The sequence below is a fragment of the Engystomops pustulosus genome, chromosome 4, assembly GCF_040894005.1.
Source record: "Engystomops pustulosus chromosome 4, aEngPut4.maternal, whole genome shotgun sequence".
In the NCBI taxonomy this organism is placed as follows: Eukaryota; Metazoa; Chordata; class Amphibia; order Anura; family Leptodactylidae; genus Engystomops; species Engystomops pustulosus.
This window is the reverse complement of record NC_092414.1, coordinates 228,004,597-228,023,955: the sequence shown is the minus strand read 5'-3', so window position 1 is coordinate 228,023,955 and position 19,359 is coordinate 228,004,597. Positions and strand designations below refer to the sequence as shown.

Genomic DNA, 19,359 nt, shown 5'->3' with positions numbered 1-19,359 from the left:
CTTGTCCTCCAGTATTTCCTCTAGGTCTCTTGGTCTTTCTCTTGTCCTCCAGTATTTCCTCCAGGTCTCTCTGTATTTCTCTTGTCCTCCAGTACTTCCTCCAGGCCTATTGGTCTTTCACTTGTCCTCCAGTACTTCCTCCAGGTCTCTAGGTCTTTCTCTTGTTCTCCAGTATTTCCTCCAGGTCTCTCTGTATTTCTCTTGTCCTCCAGTATTTCCTCCAGGTCTCTCTGTATTTCTGTTGTCCTCCAGTATTTCCTCCAGGTCTCTCTGTATTTCTCTTGTCCTCCTGTATTTCCTCCAGGTATCTAGGTCTTTCTCTTGTTCTCCAGTATTTCCTCCAGGTCTCTTGGTCTTTCTCGTGTCCTCCAGTACTTCCTCCAGGTATCTTGGTCTTTCTCTTGTCTTCCAGTATTTCCTCCAGGTCTCTCTGTATTTCTCTTGTCCTCCAGTACTTCCTCCAGGCCTATTGGTCTTTCACTTGTCCTCCAGTATTTCCTCCAGGTCTCTCTGTATTTCTGTTGTCCTCCAGTACTTACTCCAGGTCTCTTGGTCTTTCTCTTGTCCTCCAGTATATCCTCCAGGTCTCTAGGTCTTTCTCTTGTTCTCCAGTATTTCCTCCAGGTCTCTCTGTATTTCTGTTGTCCTCCAGTACTTCCTCCAGGTCTCTTGGTCTTTCTCTTGTCCTCCAGTATTTCCTCCAGGTCTCTCTGTATTTCTATTGTCCTCCAGTATTTCCTCCAGGTCTCTCTGTATTTCTTTGTCCTCCAGTATTTCCTCCAGGTCTCTCTGTATTTCTCTTGTCCTTCAGTATTTCCTCCAGGTCTCTAGGACTTTCTCTTGTTCTCCAGTATTTCCTCCAGGTCTCTCAGTATTTCTCTTGTCCTCCAGTATTTCCTCCAGGTCTCTCTGTATTTCTCTTGTCCTCCAGTACTTCCTCCAGGCCTCTTGGTCTTTCTCTTGTCCTCCAGTATTTCCTCCAGGTCTCTATGTCTTTCTCTTGTCCTCCAGTATTTCCTCCAGGTCTCTAGGTCTTTCTCTTGTCCTCCAGTACTTCCTCCAGGCCTCTCTGTATTTCTGTTGTCCTCCAGTACTTCCTCCAGGTCTTTCTGTTTTTCTCTTGTCCTCCAGTACTTCCTCCAGGTCTCTTGGTCTTTCTCTTGTCCTCCAGTACTTCCTCCAGGTCTCTCTGTATTTCTCTTGTCCTCCAGTATTTCCTCCAGGTCTCTCTGTATTTCTCTTGTCCTCCAGTATTTCCTCCAGGTCTCTAGGTCTTTCTCTTGTCCTCCAGTATTTCCTCCAGGTCTCTTGGTCTTTCTCTTGTCCTCCAGTGTTTCCTCCAGGTCTCTCTGTATTTCTCTTGTCCTCCAGTACTTCCTCCAGGCCTCTTGGTCTTTCTCTTGTCCTCCAGTATTTCCTCCAGGTCTCTCTGTATTTCTCTTGTCCTCCAGTATTTCCTCCAGGTCTCTTGGTCTTTCTCTTGTCCTCCAGTATTTCCTCCAGGTCTCTAGGTCTTCCTCTTGTCCTCCCGTACTTCCTCCAGGTGTCTCTGTATTTCTATTGTCCTCCAGTATTTCTTCCAGGTCTCTAGGTCTTTCTCTTGTCCTCCAGTACTTCCTCCAGGACTCTCTGTATTTCTCTTGTCCTCCAGTATTTCCTCCAGGTCTCTCTGTATTTCTTTGTCCTCCAGTATTTCCTCCAGGTCTCTAGGTCTTTCTCTTGTCCTCCAGTATTTCCTCCAGGCCTATTGGTCTTTCACTTGTCCTCCAGTACTTTCTCCAGGTCTCTCTGTATTTCTTTGTCCTCCAGTACTTCCTCCAGGTCTCTCTGTATTTCTGTTGTCCTCCAGTATTTCCTCCAGGTCTCTAGGTCTTTCTCTTGTCCTCCAGTATTTCCTCCAGGTCTCTAGGTCTTTCTCTTGTTCTCCAGTATTTCCTCCAGGTCTGTAGGTCTTTCTCTTGTTCTCCAGTATTTCCTCCAGGTCTCTCTGTATTTCTCTTGTCCTCCAGTATTTCCTCCAGGTCTCTCTGTATTTCTGTTGTCCTCCAGTATTTCCTCCAGGTCTCTAGGTCTTTCTCTTGTCCTCCAGTACTTCCTCCATGTCTCTCTGTATTTCTCTTGTCCTCCAGTATTTCCTCCAGGTCTTTCTGTTTTTCTCTTGTCCTCCAGTATTTCCTCCAGGCCTCTTGGTCTTTCTCTTGTCCTCCAGTATTTCCTCCAGGTCTCTAGGTCTTTCTCTTGTTCTCCAGTATTTCCTCCAGGTCTGTAGGTCTTTCTCTTGTTCTCCAGTATTTCCTCCAGGTCTCTCTGTATTTCTCTTGTCCTCCAGTATTTCCTCCAGGTCTCTCTGTATTTCTGTTGTCCTCCAGTATTTCCTCCAGGTCTCTAGGTCTTTCTCTTGTCCTCCAGTACTTCCTCCAGGTCTCTCTGTATTTCTCTTGTCCTCCAGTATTTCCTCCAGGTCTTTCTGTTTTTCTCTTGTCCTCCAGTACTTCATCCAGGTCTCTCTGTATTTCTCTTGTCCTCCAGTATTTCCTCCAGGTCTCTTGGTCTTTCTCTTGTCCTCCAGTACTTCCTCCAGGTCTCTCTGTATTTCTGTTGTCCCCCAGTATTTCCTCCAGGTCTCTAGGTCTTTCTCTTGTCCTCCAGTACTTCCTCCAGGTCTCTAGGTCTTTCTCTTGTCCTCCAGTATTTCCTCCAGGTCTGTAGGTCTTTCTCTTGTTCTCCAGTATTTCCTCCAGGTCTCTAGGTCTTTCTCTTGACCTCCAGTACTTCCTCCAGTTCTCTCTGTATTTCTCTTGTCCTCCAGTATTTCCTCCAGGTCTTTCTGTTTTTCTCTTGTCCTCCAGTATTTCCTCCAGGTCTCTTGGTCTTTCTCTTGTCCTCCAGTACTTCCTCCGGGTCTCTCTGTATTTCTGTTGTCCTCCAGTACTTCCTCCAGGTCTTTCTGTTTTTCTCTTGTCCTCCAGTACTTCCTCCAGGTCTCTTGGTCTTTCTCTTGTCCTCCAGTACTTCCTCCAGGTCTCTCTGTATTTCTTTGTTCTCCAGTATTTCCTCCAAGTCTCTCTGTATTTCTCTTGTCCTCCAGTATTTCCTCCAGGTCTCTCTGTATTTCTCTTGTTCTCCAGTATTTCCTCCAGGTCTCTAGGTCTTCCTCTTGTCCTCCAGTACTTCCTCCAGGTCTCTCTGTATTTCTGTTGTCCTCCAGTACTTCCTCCAGGTCTCTTGGTCTTTCTTTTGTCCTCCAGTACTTCCTCCAGGTCTCTCTGTATTTCTGTTGTCCTCCAGTACTTCCTCCAGGTCTCTTGGTCTTTCTCTTGTCCTCCAGTACTTCCTTAAGGTCTCTCTGTATTTCTGTTGTCCTCCAGTACTTCCTCCAGGCCTCTTGGTCTTTCTCTTGTCCTCCAGTACTTCCTCCAGGTCTCTCTGTATTTCTATTGTCCTCCAGTACTTCCTCCAGGTCTCTTGGTCTTTCTCTTGTCCTCCAGTACTTCCTTAAGGTCTCTCTGTATTTCTGTTGTCCTCCAGTACTTCCTCCAGGCCTCTTGGTCTTTCTCTTGTCCTCCAGTATTTCCTCCAGGTCTCTCTGTATTTCTCTGTTCTCCAGTATTTCCTCCAGGTCTCTTGGGTTTTTCTCTTGTCCTCCGGTATTTCCTCCAGGACCCCTGCTCTTCACCCTCTACACCTCTGTCCTGTGACCCCTGCTCTTCTCCCTCTACACCTCTGTCCTGGGACCCCTGCTCTTCTCCCTCTACACCTCTGCCCTGGGACCCCTGCTCTGCACCCTCTACACCTCTGTCCTGGGACCCCTGCTCTTCTCACTCTACACCTCTGTCCTGGGACCCCTGCTCTTCTCCATCTACACCTCTGTCCTGGGACCCCTGCTCTTCTCCATCTACACCTCTGCCCTGGGAACCCTGCTCTTCTCCCTCTACACCTCTGGCCTGGGACCCCTGCTCTTCTCCATCTACACCTCTGTCCTAGGACCCCTGCTCCTCCCCCTCTACACCTCTGTCCTGGGACCCCTGCTCTTCACCCTCTACACCTCTGTCCTGGGACCCCTGCTCTTCTCCCTCTACACCTCTGTCCTAGGACCCCTGCTCCTCCCGCTCTACACCTCTGTCCTGGGACCCCTGCTCTTCACCCTCTACACCTCTGTCCTGGGACCCCTGCTCTTCTCCATCTACACCTCTGTCCTGGGACCCCTGCTCTTCTCCATCTACACCTCTGTCCTGGGACCCCTGCTCCTCACCCTCTACACCTCTGTCCTGGGACCCCTGCTCCTCACCCTCTACACCTCTGTCCTGGAACCCCTGCTCTTCACCCTCTACACCTCTGTCCTGGGACTCCTGCTCTTCTCCCTCTACACCTCTGTCCTGGGACCCCTGCTCTTCTCCATCTACACCTCTGTCCTGGGACCCCTGCTCTTCTCCCTCTACACCTCTGTCCTGGGACCCCTGCTCTTCTCCATCTACACCTCTGTCCTGGGACCCCTGCTCTTCCCCCTCTACACCTCTGTCCTGGGACCCCTGCTCCTCACCCTCTACACCTCTGTCCTGGGACCCCTACTCTTCTCCCTCTACACCTCTGTCCTGGGACCCCTGCTCTTCTCCCTCTACACCTCTGTCCTGGGACCCCTGCTCTTCTCCATCTACACCTCTGTCCTGGGACCCCTGCTCTTCTCCCTCTACACCTCTGTCCTGGGACCCCTGCTCCTCACCCTCTACACCTCTGACCCTGGACCCCTGCTCCTCACCCTCTACACCTCTGTCCTGGGACCCCTGCTCCTCACCCTCTACACCTCTGTCCTGGGACCCCTGCTCTTCACCCTCTACACCTCTGTCCTGGGACCCCTGCTCTTCCCTCTCTACACCTCTGACCCTGGACCCCTGCTCTTCACCCTCTACACCTCTGTCCTGGGACCCCTGCTCTTCCCCCTCTACACCTCTGTCCTGGGACCCCTGCTCTTCTCCCTCTACACCTTTGTCCTGGGACCCCTGCTCCTCACCCTCTACACCTCTGCCCTGGGAACCCTGCTCTTCTCCCTCTACACCTCTGTCCTAGGACCCCTGCTCCTCCCCCTCTACACCTCTGTCCTGGGACCCCTGCTCTTCACCCTCTACACCTCTGTCCTGGGACCCCTGCTCTTCTCCATCTACACCTCTGTCCTGGGACCCCAGCTCTTCTCCCTCTACACCTCTGTCCTGGGACCCCATGTCCTCACCTCGTGTCTCCATCTCCCCTCCATATAGATTGTGTCCTCACCTCGTGTCTCCATCTCCCCTCCATATAGATTGTGTGCTCACCTCGTGTCTCCATCTACCCTCCATATAGATTGTGTCCTCACCTCGTGTCTCCATCTACCCTCCATATAGATTATGTCCTCACCTCGTGTCTCCATCTACCCTCCATATAGATTGTGTCCTCACCTCGTGTCTCCATCTACCCTCCATATAGATTATGTCCTCACCTCGTGTCTCCATCTACCCTCCATATAGATTGTGTCCTCACCTTGTGTCTCCATCTCCCCTCCATATAGATTGTGTCCTCACCTCGTGTCTCCATCTCCCCTCCATATAGATTGTGCCCTCACCTCGTGTCTCCATCTCACCTCGTGACCCCTGCTCTTCTCCCTCTACACCTCTGTCCTGGGACCCCTGCTCTTCTCCCTCTACACCTCTGTCCTGGGACCCCTGCTCTTCTTCCATCTACACCTCTGTCCTGGGACCCCTGCTCTTCTGTCCTCACCTCGGGTCTCCATCTACCATCCATATAGATTGTGTCCTCACCTCATGTCTCCATCTCCCCTCCATATAGATTGTGTCCTCCCCTCGTGTCTCCATCTCCCCTCCATATAGATTGTGTCCTCCCCTCGTGTCTCCATCTCCCCTCCATATAGATTGTATCCTCACCTCGTGTCTCCATCTACCCTCCATATAGATTGTGACCTCACCTCGTGTCTCCATCTCCCCTCCATATAGATTGTGTCTTCACCTCGTGTCTCCATCTCCCCTCCATATAGATTGTGTCCTCACCTCGTGTCTCCATCTACAATCCATATAGATTCTGTCCTCACCTCGTGTCTCCATCTCCCCTCCATATAGATTGTGTCCTCACCTCGTGTCTCCATCTACCCTCCATATATATTGTGTCCTCTCCTCGTGTCTCCATCTCCCCTCCATATAGATTGTGTCCTCACCTCGGGTCTCCATCTACCCTCCATATAGATTCTGTCCTCACCTCGTGTCTTCATCTCCCCTCCATATAGATTGTGTCCTCACCTCGTGTCTCCATCTACCCTCCATATAGATTGTGTCCGCACCTCGTGTCTCCATCTAATCTCCATATAGATTGTGTCCTCCCCTCGTGTCTCCATCTCCCCTCCATATAGATTGTGTCCTCACCTCGTGTCTCCATCTACCCTCCATATAGATTGTGTCCTCCCCTCGTGTCTCCATCTCCCCTCCATATAGATTGTGTCTTCACCTCGGGTCTCCATCTACCCTCCATATAGATTCTGTCCTCACCTCGTGTCTCCATCTCCCCTCCATATAGATTGTGTCCTCACCTCGTGTCTCCATCTCCCCTCGATATAGATTGTGTCCTCGTGTCTCCATCTCCCCTCGATATAGATTGTGTCCTCGTGTCTCCATCTACCCTCCATATAGATTGTGTCCTCACCTCGTGTCTCCATCTCCCCTCCATATAGATTGTGTCCTCACCTCGTGTCTCCATCTCCCCTCCATATAGATTGTGTCCTCACCTCATGTCTCCATCTCCCCTATATATACATTGTGTCCTCCCCTCGTGTCTTTATCTACCCTCCATATAGATTGTGTCCTCCCCTCGTGTCTCCATCTCCCCTCCATATAGATTGTATCCTCACCTTGTTTCTCCATCTATCCTCCATATAGATTGTGTCCTCACCTTGTGTCTCCATCTCCAATCCATATAGATTGTGTCCTCACCTCGTGTCTCCATCTACCCTCCATATAGATTGTGTCCTCACCTCGTGTCTCCATCTCCCCTCCATATAGATTGTGTCCTCACCTCATGTCTCCATCTCCCCTATATATACATTGTGTCCTCCCCTCGTGTCTTTATCTACCCTCCATATAGATTGTGTCCTCCCCTCGTGTCTCCATCTCCCCTCCATATAGATTGTATCCTCACCTTGTTTCTCCATCTATCCTCCATATAGATTGTGTCCTCACCTTGTGTCTCCATCTCCAATCCATATAGATTGTGTCCTCACCTCGTGTCTCCATCTACCCTCCATATAGATTGTGTCCTCTCCTCGTGTCTCCATCTACCCTCCATATAGATTGTGTCCTCACCTCGTGTCTCCATCTACAATCCATATAGATTCTGTCCTCACCTCGTGTCTCCATCTCCCCTCCATATAGATTGTGTCCTCACCTCGTGTCTCCATCTACCCTCCATATATATTGGGGGTCATTTACTAAGGGCCCGATTCGCGTTTTCCCGACGTGTTACCCGAATATTTCCGATTTGCGCCGCTTGTACATGAATTGCCCCGGGTTTTTGGCGCACGCGATCGGATTGTGGCGCATCGGGGCCGGCATGCGCGCGATAGAAATCGGGGGGGCGTGGCCGAACGAAAACCCGACGTATTCGGAAAAACCGCCGCATTTAAAAACCGAAAATGTGTCGCTTGGGGAGCGCTCACCTTCACCTTCTATGGGATGGTGCATTCCGGGGCGTTAAGATTATTTTCGGCGCTGCAGCACCACCTGGTGGACGGCGGAGGAACTACCATCTTAAATCCCAGCCGGACCCGAATCCTGTGCAGAGAACGCGCCGCTGGATCGCGAATGGGCCGGGTAAGTAAATGTGCCCCATTGTGTCCTCACCTTGTGTCTCCATCTCCCCTCCATATAGATTGTGTCCTCACCTCGGGTCTCCATCTACCCTCCATATAGATTCTGTCCTCACCTCGTGTCTCCATCTCCCCTCCATATAGATTGTGTCCTTCCCTCGTGTCTCCATCTACCCTCCATATAGATTGTGTCCTCCCTTCGTGTCTCCATCTCCCCTCCATATAGATTGTGTCCTCACCTCGTGTCTCCATCTACCCTCCATATAGATTGTGTCCTCACCTCGGGTCTCCATCTCCCCTCCATATAGATTGTGTCCTCACCTCGTGTCTCCATCTCCCCTCAATAAAGATTGTGTCCTCGTGTCTCCATCTACCCTCCATATAGATTGTGTCCTCACCTCGTGTCTCCATCTCCCCTCCATATAGATTGTGTCCTCACCTCGTGTCTCCATCTGCCCTCCTTATAGATTGTGACCTCACCTCGTGTCTCCATCTACCCTCCATATAGATTGTGTCCTCACCTCGTGTCTCCATCTACCCTCCATATAGATTGTGTCCTCACCTCGTGTCTCCATCTACCCTCCATATAGATTGTGTCCTCACCTCGTGTCTCCATCTACCCTCCATATAGATTGTGTCCTCACCTCGTGTCTCCATCTCCCCTCCATATAGATTGTGTCCTCACCTCGTGTCTCCATCTCCCCTCCATATAGATTGTGTCCTCACCTCGTGTCTCCATCTCCCCTCCATATAGATTGTGTCCTCACCTCGTGTCTCCATCTACCCTCCATATAGATTGTGTCTTCACCTCGTGTCTCCATCTACCCTCCATATAGATTGTGTCCTCCCCTCGTGTCTCCATCTACCCTCCATATAGATTGTGACCTCATCTCGTGTCTCCATCGTGTCTATGGGCTCCATAGGTGTTAAGTGGGTGCACCAGTATGTCAGCTCTTGTTTTGCTATCCCTGATTCTGGTGGTAGATGTCCCTTACAGTGTGGGCTTCTTCCATGTAATTTGCCCCCTGCTTGTAAAGATTTTTTTTCCCTCCCAACAAAGGTACCAAGTCTGGATTGGGTGATGAACCTGATGTCCCAAACCTCCATCCAGGAGCCCTCCTGTACAGAGCAGCGGAGCATCGCTATCTGCCCACCATGGCCGATGCCCTGGCACATGGTGCAGATGTCAACTGGGTGCACAATGAGGAGGGTGGGCGCTCGCCCCTCATACAAGCTGTGCTCTCTGTAAGACCTGTTACGCTTGGTCTCCATGTGAGTATATACCATCTATATACCATCTGGGGTCACTTCCTTGTCTTCTGTCCCCAGGATTCTCTTGTAGCCTGTGAGTTTCTTCTCCAGAATGGCGCTGGTGTTAATCAAGTGGATAGAAATGGGCGAGGACCTCTTCATCATGCCACGCTGCAGGGCTACACAGGGTAAGGGTGTCTTCCCTGACCACATGTGACTGCGTGGCCCTCTGTGTCTGCTCATACCCGTCTCATTACAGGTTAGCCTGCCTATTCCTGAAGCGGGGAGCAGATATCAATGCTCTGGATAATGATGGGAAAGATGTCCTCTCTATCGCCATCCAAGCAGCAAACGCTGACATCGTGACCCTGTGAGTCTTTGTACCAGTGACTAGTGTGATACACGGGGGGGCAATGTCACCCTGATCCGGGAGACTATCGGTAGTAAACAAACATAACTCTTATTAAATTAATTAATACATAAAATATACCCAAACCACCACTTAAATAACAGAGACAGACGTTTGTTGATGGGCGTAAAAAGGTCACAGCAATTTTAATCAACATCTTGTGGCAGAACAGTTGGCAAATTCAGCCATGAGGTAACACGGCACAACAGGTTGAGATTATTGGCACCCCACCACCAGGAGCGGGATGCCCAGCCGGACTCCCAACTAGCAAGTCGTCCACCTGGTTAAACGATTGTCTCTTTATTCCACCACAAGGAGATTGGTATAGTCCTATACTGACCCCCGACCACCACCCAACAGAAACAAAGCCTCCACCACACCATCCTGGAGACCCGACAGGAAAATATCCAACCCTATGTCATGAAGGTGGACGCCATCCTCCCTCATAAGATTTGCATCGTTCCCTTCTAACTGAACCACCTCCCAACAGTGCAATGCAAGCGAGGCATACGGACATTAACTGTGCGCCTAGCGCGGTCCACTGCCTCGGAGTCCCTGGCCCCCTGCCATCCCACCCTCAGAACGGTCTAGGACCATACCAGGACCATTTCCGGGAAGAAAGAATTAAGTATCTCAATATCAGATCTCATCAATTCTGCTGCCCGGGTAAGGCATAAATCATTCCCAGCAGCATGCAATACTATCACCCACATGCAATACTGGACCCACAGCAGTGACACTGATGTTGACCACCTCTGGCAGGACCTGCGACCACCTCAGACCATGAATTCCTCTCCCAATGCACGGTGACCCTGTGAAAACCGAGGTTCCTGCCTCCCGGCCGAATATCAGCCCACTGGGCCGCCCAAAAGACATAATAATGCCCCAACAACCAAACTGACGGGGCCGGATGATGCTTCGGAGCTGAACCTAAAAGAGAGAAAGAATTAGTACCAAATCACTGCAACAGGTCCGGCCGGATGTACCTGGAAATACATGCCGAGCGCCACCGCCCTGTGCACATAACTTCCCGTATCAGGGAGATGCAAGTGCAAAAGGGCAGGCCGGGCCAGACACTGCCTGTAGTAGCACCCAGGAACCCCTCCCATAGATATCAGTCTTTGGATTAGTTTGCGGTCCACCTCGGGAGCCAGAACCACATCACTTCAAAAATGGCCCCCTGGGTAAGGAGGAAGGCAGAACCAGATCTCCAATGCGGAAAGCACTGAAAAAAGACATTTCCAACCCTTCAGAATCTGGCGAACAATGAAGGACTTAAAGAGAACCTACCACCACGAATCTACCTATAAAGGTAGATCGGGTGGTAGGTGGATGTAAGGGACGTGAGGAGAGCTCTTTTTAGAGCTAATCCTCACGTCCCCGCTAACTTTTGGGAAACTTTATTGACCGAATATGTAAATTTAGTTATGCGGCTACTGGGGCGTGGAGTAGCCGGCACGAGGCTACACAGTGCGGCTACTCCACGCCCCAGCAGCCACATTACTCCTCCTACCCTGTTGTGTGCGGCGCGCAGCTCCTCGTAGCTGTGCGCCCTCGTCCGTCATGATGGCGTTCTGCGCATGCGCAGTTGCCGGCTTGTCGGGCGAGGGCGCGCAGCTACGAGGATACCGGACTGCCATGCAGGACCGACAGGTATCGACACATGTAATCGCCACAATTGGAAAGAGTTCTGGGAGAGTCAGGTTCCTGCACAGACCAGACTCTTATCACTCAACTGGCCATGGCGCGGTACACTAATCGTGGCCATACAGTGCACCGAAGCCGGTGGAGTCGGCAACATCACTGTACAAAGACCGCTCCGAAATAGACACAGGAAGGGGAAGCCAACAGGTTTGCCCATTGTAACACAGAAGGAAACGCCTTCACACAAAGAAGTGTTCACAAAGGAATTGCGTCATCCTAATGTTGATGATTAGGCTTAGACACCAGGGACAAATGGTGGGAAAAAACCCACCCAATCGGCATTATTCTGCATGCAAAAACGAGCATGCCCAACAGAGATTGCACCTGGCGCAGCATGACCTTGCAGATGGAACAAAAACCGTCCACCAGGCCAAGCAAACGCTAGAGCTTGTCCCTGGGGAGATGAAAAAACCATGGCTACTGAATCAAGCAAAAATTCCAAGAAAAATGATCACTGACCTGGGACCCTCTGTCTGTTCCTCCGATTAGTGCAATCCCAAAACACTTCATGATAAAATGAAAGATAGACAACAAAATGCGCACACAGAACTATCTGCAGGGTAGAAAGTCATCAACATAGTGAAAAACTGAACAATGACCCGATTCCTGACACACTACCCACTCAAGCATAGAAGTACCGGCCATCAACACAACACCCCAACAGATGATAACAATCAGGGTTAAAAGGCGAAAAGCCAACTCAATGTCGGATTTTGCCATCATGGCCCCTCGTCCAGCGATGCACAACAGCCCTTTCAAACGATACATACGTCACTGAGGACTCCTCCGGAAGGATACCATCATTCATAGAGGAGCCCTTAGGAAACGACAAGTGATGTATCAGATGGTACTTGCCCAAAGGGAACGCCTGAAAATTAGGAAAAGGAGGGGCAGAAAACAGGCCAACTATGCGCCCCAAACTAACTTCCTTGAAAACTTTATTTCTTAGGACATCAGGAAATTCAGGGGCAGATTTCAAATTGTCCGAGTAGAAACCAGACCTCTCCAAAGAGAAGGGGATACAAATATCATACCTAAAACCCCCCACGCCAACATGGCTGCATCCCATTTATTGGGGCACATGTCTAGCGATGGCCACATCGCGACTACGCTCACCGGGGTCCCTCTGCTCATGCCCATGGGCTGGAACCCTGCCCAACTTAACAGGAGACGGCATGGGCACCACCGCCAAGGAGCATTCGAGTTTGTACTTACACAAACCGAAAAATTTAGCATTGGCCCTCGTTGAAGAGCCAACAGACTCCGGCCCTACGAACGGCCACTCCCCCCGGGGCTGTACCGGAGGAGGGGGAAGCAGCCATTGCATGAAAGGGGGGCTCCGAGAGACCATGAGACGTAGCCACACATCCGCTGCTTATTCCCCCAACTGATGTCTGGATTCATCGCCAGACGCCGACAAAAATCCTTGTTGTAACGCCACCAACCAGAACCACCGTGAGTTTGATATGAGGAATATATAACATTCATGTACGTAAAAAGCTCAGAAGAACATTCCGGTTCTTCTGTCCCATTCACACCTCAGCACCACAAAGGCTTGCAGCCAATTATTTATGGTCTTAGCGACTCTAGGCTGGCTGTCTCTGGGTTTTTCCGAGCAAACCCTCCTTTGGTCAATCGTAACCAGGGACCAAATGTCCACATAGGCATTGGCCCAAATCTTTTCCTTAACCTCCTGATCCAGATGTGAACCCGGGGGGGGCTAACCGCACAGAAAACCGAATCCTTATGGACTCCAGCCAACTGGGGTGTCGAGACCTGGGAGGGGGCAGATAATTAGAGGAAGGAAACTTGTCTAACAGGGTCTTTAAAGACACTAAGATCTCCGCCCCAAGCCCCAGTAAATTGAAACTCACCGGATCCAGAAGCAACTGCGGCAGCACTCACAGGAGGAGCCGAGGTGGCGGGCAAATCCGAATGTTAAACTAGGCTATGGACCCTGGAAGACTGCGGTCCCGCTGCGGCTGTTCATGGCTACAATAACGAGCACCTCCAATTCGCTTGAAGACATGTCCGATGAAGACGGAGGGCGCCATCTGGAGGATTTGGACGGCCTCACACGGCGGGATGATCTGGAGTATCTGCTGCAATCAGAGTAATAGTGCTCCGAGGTAAGAGAACTAAGGGGGGGTGGAGGGTGAGGGGCTCAAACGAGACAGCAACTGCGAATGCCGAGCGAACCACCGGGAAGGCTGAGGCACAGCCGGATAGGGCATCATCTGGGACAGCCACGCTACTCCTTCCCTCCGAACGTGGCAGGGAAATGCCCCAGGATACGGTCTCCTGCAATCTTGAGGTCAAGTTTCCCCTTTTATAAGGTGAGATGGCTAGGGGAGGGGAGGAGGCAGCCCTATTGCATCCTGGGAGAAACTATTGCTCCACCCCTCTTCCTTAAAGTGCAATCTTTAACCCCTTGAATCCCAGCAGAAAAAACTATGGACACCTATAGTCTGTGTGCACCCTTCTTAAACAGTCGGGTGTACACCCCAGGATCAGCACTAAATGGACAACTAGACCACAAGCATGAGCTCATCCAGCTGTGCTTTAGCAAAGCTCCCAACTGTCCTGGATTGGGTGGGACTGTCCCGGTTATCAGCTGCTGTGACAGTTGGGAGAATGTCCCGGCTGCCCCCCTCCACCACCAAAATGTCCTGCCCACTCCTGGTCCTGTACATTACAGGTGCAGAGCAACCGAAGCAACGGGGCCAGGAGGGGGCGGGATCATCCCCTGCTACCCCCTCACATGTTCCTCACATGACTCCTTCAGACAAGTGAGGAGGTAGCTCCACCCCTTGGCCGGCCTCGCCCCCTCCCCCAAGTTACAGTCTGAACCCGGGAGAAGAAGTGACTGCTGCAGGGGAACAAGGACTGGGGGCCACAGGTAGAGGAGGCTGGAGGACAGGGGGCACAGGTAGAGTAGGCTGGAGGACAGGGAGTACAGGTATAGGAGGCTGGAGGACAGGGGGCACATGTAGAGGAGGCTGGAGGACAGGGGGCACAGGTAGAGGAGGCTGGAGGACAGGGGGCACAGGTAGAGGAGGCTGGAGGGCAGGAGGCACAGGTAGAGGAGGCTGGAGGACAGGGGGCACAGGTAGAGGAGGCTGGAGGACAGGGGGCACAGGTAGAGGAGGCTGGAGGACAGGGGGCACAGGTAGAGGAGGCTGGAGGACAGGGGGCACAGGTAGAGGAGGCTGGAGGACAGGGGGCACAGGTAGAGGAGGCTGGAGGACAGGGGGCACAGGTAGAGGAGGCTGGAGGACAGGGGGCACATGTAGAGGAGGCTGGAGGACAGGGGGCACAGGTAGAGGAGGCTGGAGGACAGGGGGCACAGGTAGAGGAGGCTGGAGGACAGGGGGCACAGGTAGAGGAGGCTGGAGGACAGGGGGCACAGGTATAGGAGGCTGGAGGACATGTGATGAGGGGTGGGGGTGCAGATAGTCTTATGTGTAAGTTTGGGGGTTGGACAAGGGAAGGGGCATTCTACAATGTGGGGGACATTTAGGTCGATATTACACTATGCTTGTGGGTGGGGCAATGGGCGTGGTTTAGAAAAAAAAGGGGTAGAAACATTTTGTCCTTCTAACTCTTGCCCAAAAGTTGAGAGGTTCACTCATTTTGACAGCCTTAGTGTTTTGAGCAGGGGGCGGGGCTGTGACTACCTTTAACACAGGATATACAGGCAGGGGGCGGGGCTGTGACTACCTCTCACACAGGATATACAGGCAGGGGGCGGGGCTGTGACTACCTTTCACACAGGATATACAGGCAGGGGGCGGGGCTGTGACTACCTCTCACACAGGATATACAGGCAGGGGGCGGGGCTGTGACTACCTCTCACACAGGATATACAGGCAGGGGGCGGGGCTGTGACTACCTCTCACACAGGATATACAGGCAGGGGGCGGGGCTGTGACTACCTCTCACACAGGATATACAGGCAGGGGGCGGGGCTGTGACTACCTCTCACACAGGGTGTACAGGCAGGGGGCGGGGCTGTGACTACCTCTCACACAGGATATACAGGCAGGGGGCGGGGCTGTGACTACCTCTCACACAGGATATACAGGCAGGGGGCGGGGCTTTGACTACCTCTCACACAGGATATACAGGCAAGGGGGTGGGGCTGTGACTACCTCTCATACAAGATATACAGGCAGGGGGCGGGGCTGTGACTACCTCTCACACAAGATATACAGGCAGGGGGCGGGGCTGTGACTACCTCTCACAAAGGATATACAGGCGGGGGGCGGGGCTGTGACTACCTCTCACACAAGATATACAGGCAGGGGGCGGGGCTGTGACTACCTCTCACACAAGATATACAGGCAGGGGGCGGGGCTGTGTTAACAAGTAATGTTTTACTGTGTTTCATAGGTTGCGATTGGTCAAAATGAGAGAAGCTGATATTGCACTTGGATTATCAGGTAACTCCGGGTATTTATCATTTACTGAGCAGACGAGACCCAGATAACGGGTACATCATCCCTCCTCCTGACCAGTGTAACATGCCCCCCATATCCCTCCTCCTGACCAGTGTAACATCCTCCCATTTCCCTCCTCCTGCCAGTGTAACATCCCCCCATATCCCTCCTCTTGACCAGTGTAACATCCCCCCATATCCCTCATCCTGACCAGTGTAACATCCCCCATATTCCTCCTCCTGACCAGTGTAACGGCTACATCCTAGGGAACTTATCCATATCTGTATGGAGGGATCTGGTGATCTGGTATCTGTGTGGAGGCACCTGGTGATATTGTATCTGTATGGAGGGATCTGGTGATCTGGTATCTGTATGGAGGGATCTGGTGATCTGGTATCTGTATGGAGGGATGTGGTGATATTGTATGTATGGAAGGATCTGCTATCTGTATGGAGGGATCTGGTATCTGTGTGGAGGGATCTGGTGATATTGTATGTATGGAGGGATCTGGTGATCTGGTACCTGTGTGGAGGCATCTGGTGATATTGTATCTGTGTGGAGGCATCTGGTGACCTGTTATCTGTATGGAGAGATCTGGTATCTGTATGGAGGTATCTGGTGATCTGGTATCTGTATGGAGGGATCTGGTATCTGTATGGAGGGATCTGGTGATATTGTATCTGTGTGGAGGGATCTGGTGATATTGTATGTATGGAAGGATCTGGTGATCTGGTATCTTTATGCAGGGATCTGGTAATATTGTATGTATGGAGGGATCTGGTGATCTGGTATCTGTGTGGAGGGATCTGGCGATCTGGTATCTGTGTGGAGGGATCTGGTATCTGTATGGAGGGATCTGGTGATCTGGTATCTGTATGGAGGGATCTGGTGATCTGGTATCTGTATGGAGGGATCTGGTGATCTGGTATCTGTGTGGAGGGATCTGGTGAAATTGTATCTGTGTGGAGGTATCTGTATGGAGGGATATGGTGATCTGGTATCTGTATGGAGGGATATGGTGATCTGGTATCTGTATGGAGGGATCTAGTGATATTGTATCTGTGTGGAGGGATCTGGTATCTGTATGGAGGGATTTGGTATCTGTGTGGAGGGATCTGGTGATATTGTATGTATGGAAGGATCTGGTATCTGTATGGAGGGATCTGGTACCTGTGTGGAGGCATCTGGTGATATTGTATCTGTGTGGAGGGATCTGGTGATATTGTATCTGTGTGGAGGCATCTGGTGATCTGGTATCTGTATGGAGGGATCTGGTATCTGTGTGGAGGGATCTGGTGATATTGTATGTATGGAAGGATCTTGTGATCTGGTATCTTTATGCAGGGATCTGGTATCTGGGTGCAGGGATCTGGTGATATTGTATGTATGGAGGGATCTGGTGATCTGGTACCTGTGTGGAGGCATCTGGTGATATTGTATCTGTGTGGAGGGATCTGTAACATCCCCCCATATCCCTCCTCCTGACCAGTGTAACATCCCCCATATTCCTCCTCCTGACCAGTGTAACGGCTACATCCTAGGGAACTTATCCATATCTGTATGGAGGGATCTGGTGATCTGGTATCTGTGTGGAGGGATCTGGTATCTGTATGGAGTGATCTGGTATCTGTATGGAGGGATCTGGTGACCTGGTATCTGTATGGAGGGATCTGGTGATCTGGTATCTGTATGGAGGGATCTGGCGATATTGTATGCATGGAAGGATCTGGTATCTGTATGGAGGGATCTGGTATCTGTGTGGAGGGATCTGGTGATATTGTATGTATGGAGGGATCTGGTGATCTGGTACCTGTGTGGAGGGATCTGGTGATATTGTATCTGTGTGGAGGCATCTGGTGATCTGGTATCTGTATGGAGGGATCTGGTATCTGTGTGGAGGGATTTGGTGATACTGTATGTATGGAAGGATCTGGTGATCTGGTATCTTTATGCAGGGATCTGGTAATATTGTATGTATGGAGGGATCTGGTGATCTGGTACCTGTGTGGAGGCATCTGGTGATATTGTATCTGTGTGGAGGGATCTGGTGATATTGTATGTATGGAAGGATCTGGTATCTGTATGGAGGGATCTGGTATCTGTGTGGGGGGGATCTGGTGATATTGTATCTGTATGGAGGGATCTGGAGATTATGGTATCTATGTGGAGGGATCTGGTGATATTGTATCTGTATGGAGGGATCTAGTGATCTGGTATCTGTGTGGAGGGATCTGGTGATCTGGTATCTGTGTGGAGGGATCTGGTATCTGTATGGAGGGATCTGGTATCTGTATGGAGGGATCTGGTGATCTGATATCTGTATGGAGGGATCTGGTATCTGTATGGAGGTATCTGGTGATACTGTATCTGTGTGGAGGGATCTGGTGATATTGTATCTGTGTGGAGGGATCTGGTAGCTGTATGGAGGGATCTGGTATCTGTTTGGAGGGATCTGGTGATATTGTATCTGTGTGGAGGGATCTGGTGATCTGGTATCTGTATGGAGGTATCTGGTGATATTGTATCTGTGTGGAGGGATCTGGTGATCTGGTATCTGTGTGGAGGGATCTGGTATCTGTATGGAGGGATCTGGTATCTGTATGGAGGGATCTGGTGATCTGATATCTGTATGGAGGGATCTGGTATCTGTATGGAGGTATCTGGTGATATTGTATCTGTGTGGAGGGATCTAGTGATATTGTATCTGTGTGGAGGGATCTGGTATCTGTATAGAGGGATCTGGTATCTGTCTGGAGGGATCTGGTGATATTGTATGTATGGAGGGATCTGGTACCTGTGTGGAGGCATCTGGTGATATTGTATCTGTGTGGAGGCATCTGGTGATATTGTATCTGTGTGGAGGGATCTGGTGATATTGTATCTGTGTGGAGGGATCTGGTGATCTGTATGGAGGGATCTGGTGATCTGTATGGAGGGATCTGGTGATCTGTATGGAGGGATCTGGTGATCTGTATGGAGGGATCTGGTGATCTGATATCTGTATGGAGGGATCTGGTGATATTGTATCTGTGTGGAGGGATCTGATATCTGTATGGAGGGATCTGATATCTGTGTAGAGGGATCTGGTGATATTGTATGTATGGAAGGATCTGGTATCTGTATGGAGGGATCTGGTATCTGTGTGGAGGGATCTGGTGATATTGTATCTGTGTGGAGGCATCTGGTGATCTGGTATCTGTATGGAGGGATCTGGTATCTGTGTGGAGAGATCTGGTGATATTGTATGTATGGAAGGATCTGGTATCTTTATGCAGGGATCTGGTATCTGTGTGGAGGGATCTGGTGATATTGTATGTGTGGAGGGATCTGGTGATCTGTATGGAGGGATCTGGTATCTGTGTGGAGAGATCTGGTTATATTGTATCTGTATGGAGGGATCTGGAGATTATGGTATCTATGTGGAGGCATCTGGTGATATTGTATCTGTGTGGAGGCATCTGGTGATATTGTATCTGTATGGAGGGATCTGGTATCTGTGTGGAGGGATCTGGTGATATTGTATCTGTGTGGAGGGATCTGGTATCTGTATGGAGGTATCTGGTGATCTGTATGGAGGTATCTGGTGATCTGGTATCTGTATGGAGGGATCTGGTGATCTGGTACCTGTATGGAGGGATCTGGTGATCTGGTATCTGTATGGAGGGATCTGGTGATATTGTATGTATATTGTATGTATGGAAGGATCTGGTGATCTG

At 50.8% G+C, this 19,359-nt stretch overlaps 1 protein-coding gene across 1 annotated transcript in view; it reads left to right on the top strand.

Moving 5' to 3' along the window:
• ACAP1 (ArfGAP with coiled-coil, ankyrin repeat and PH domains 1) overlaps positions 1-19,359 on the top strand; it is a 203,771-nt gene that overhangs the window by 167,954 nt on the left and 16,458 nt on the right. The window contains exons 16-19 of the mRNA XM_072150122.1: positions 8,901-9,085; positions 9,170-9,279; positions 9,351-9,461; positions 15,597-15,646. Of these exons, the coding sequence (XP_072006223.1) occupies positions 8,901-9,085; positions 9,170-9,279; positions 9,351-9,461; positions 15,597-15,646 (456 nt within the window). The remainder of the gene's footprint in view (positions 1-8,900; positions 9,086-9,169; positions 9,280-9,350; positions 9,462-15,596; positions 15,647-19,359) is intronic.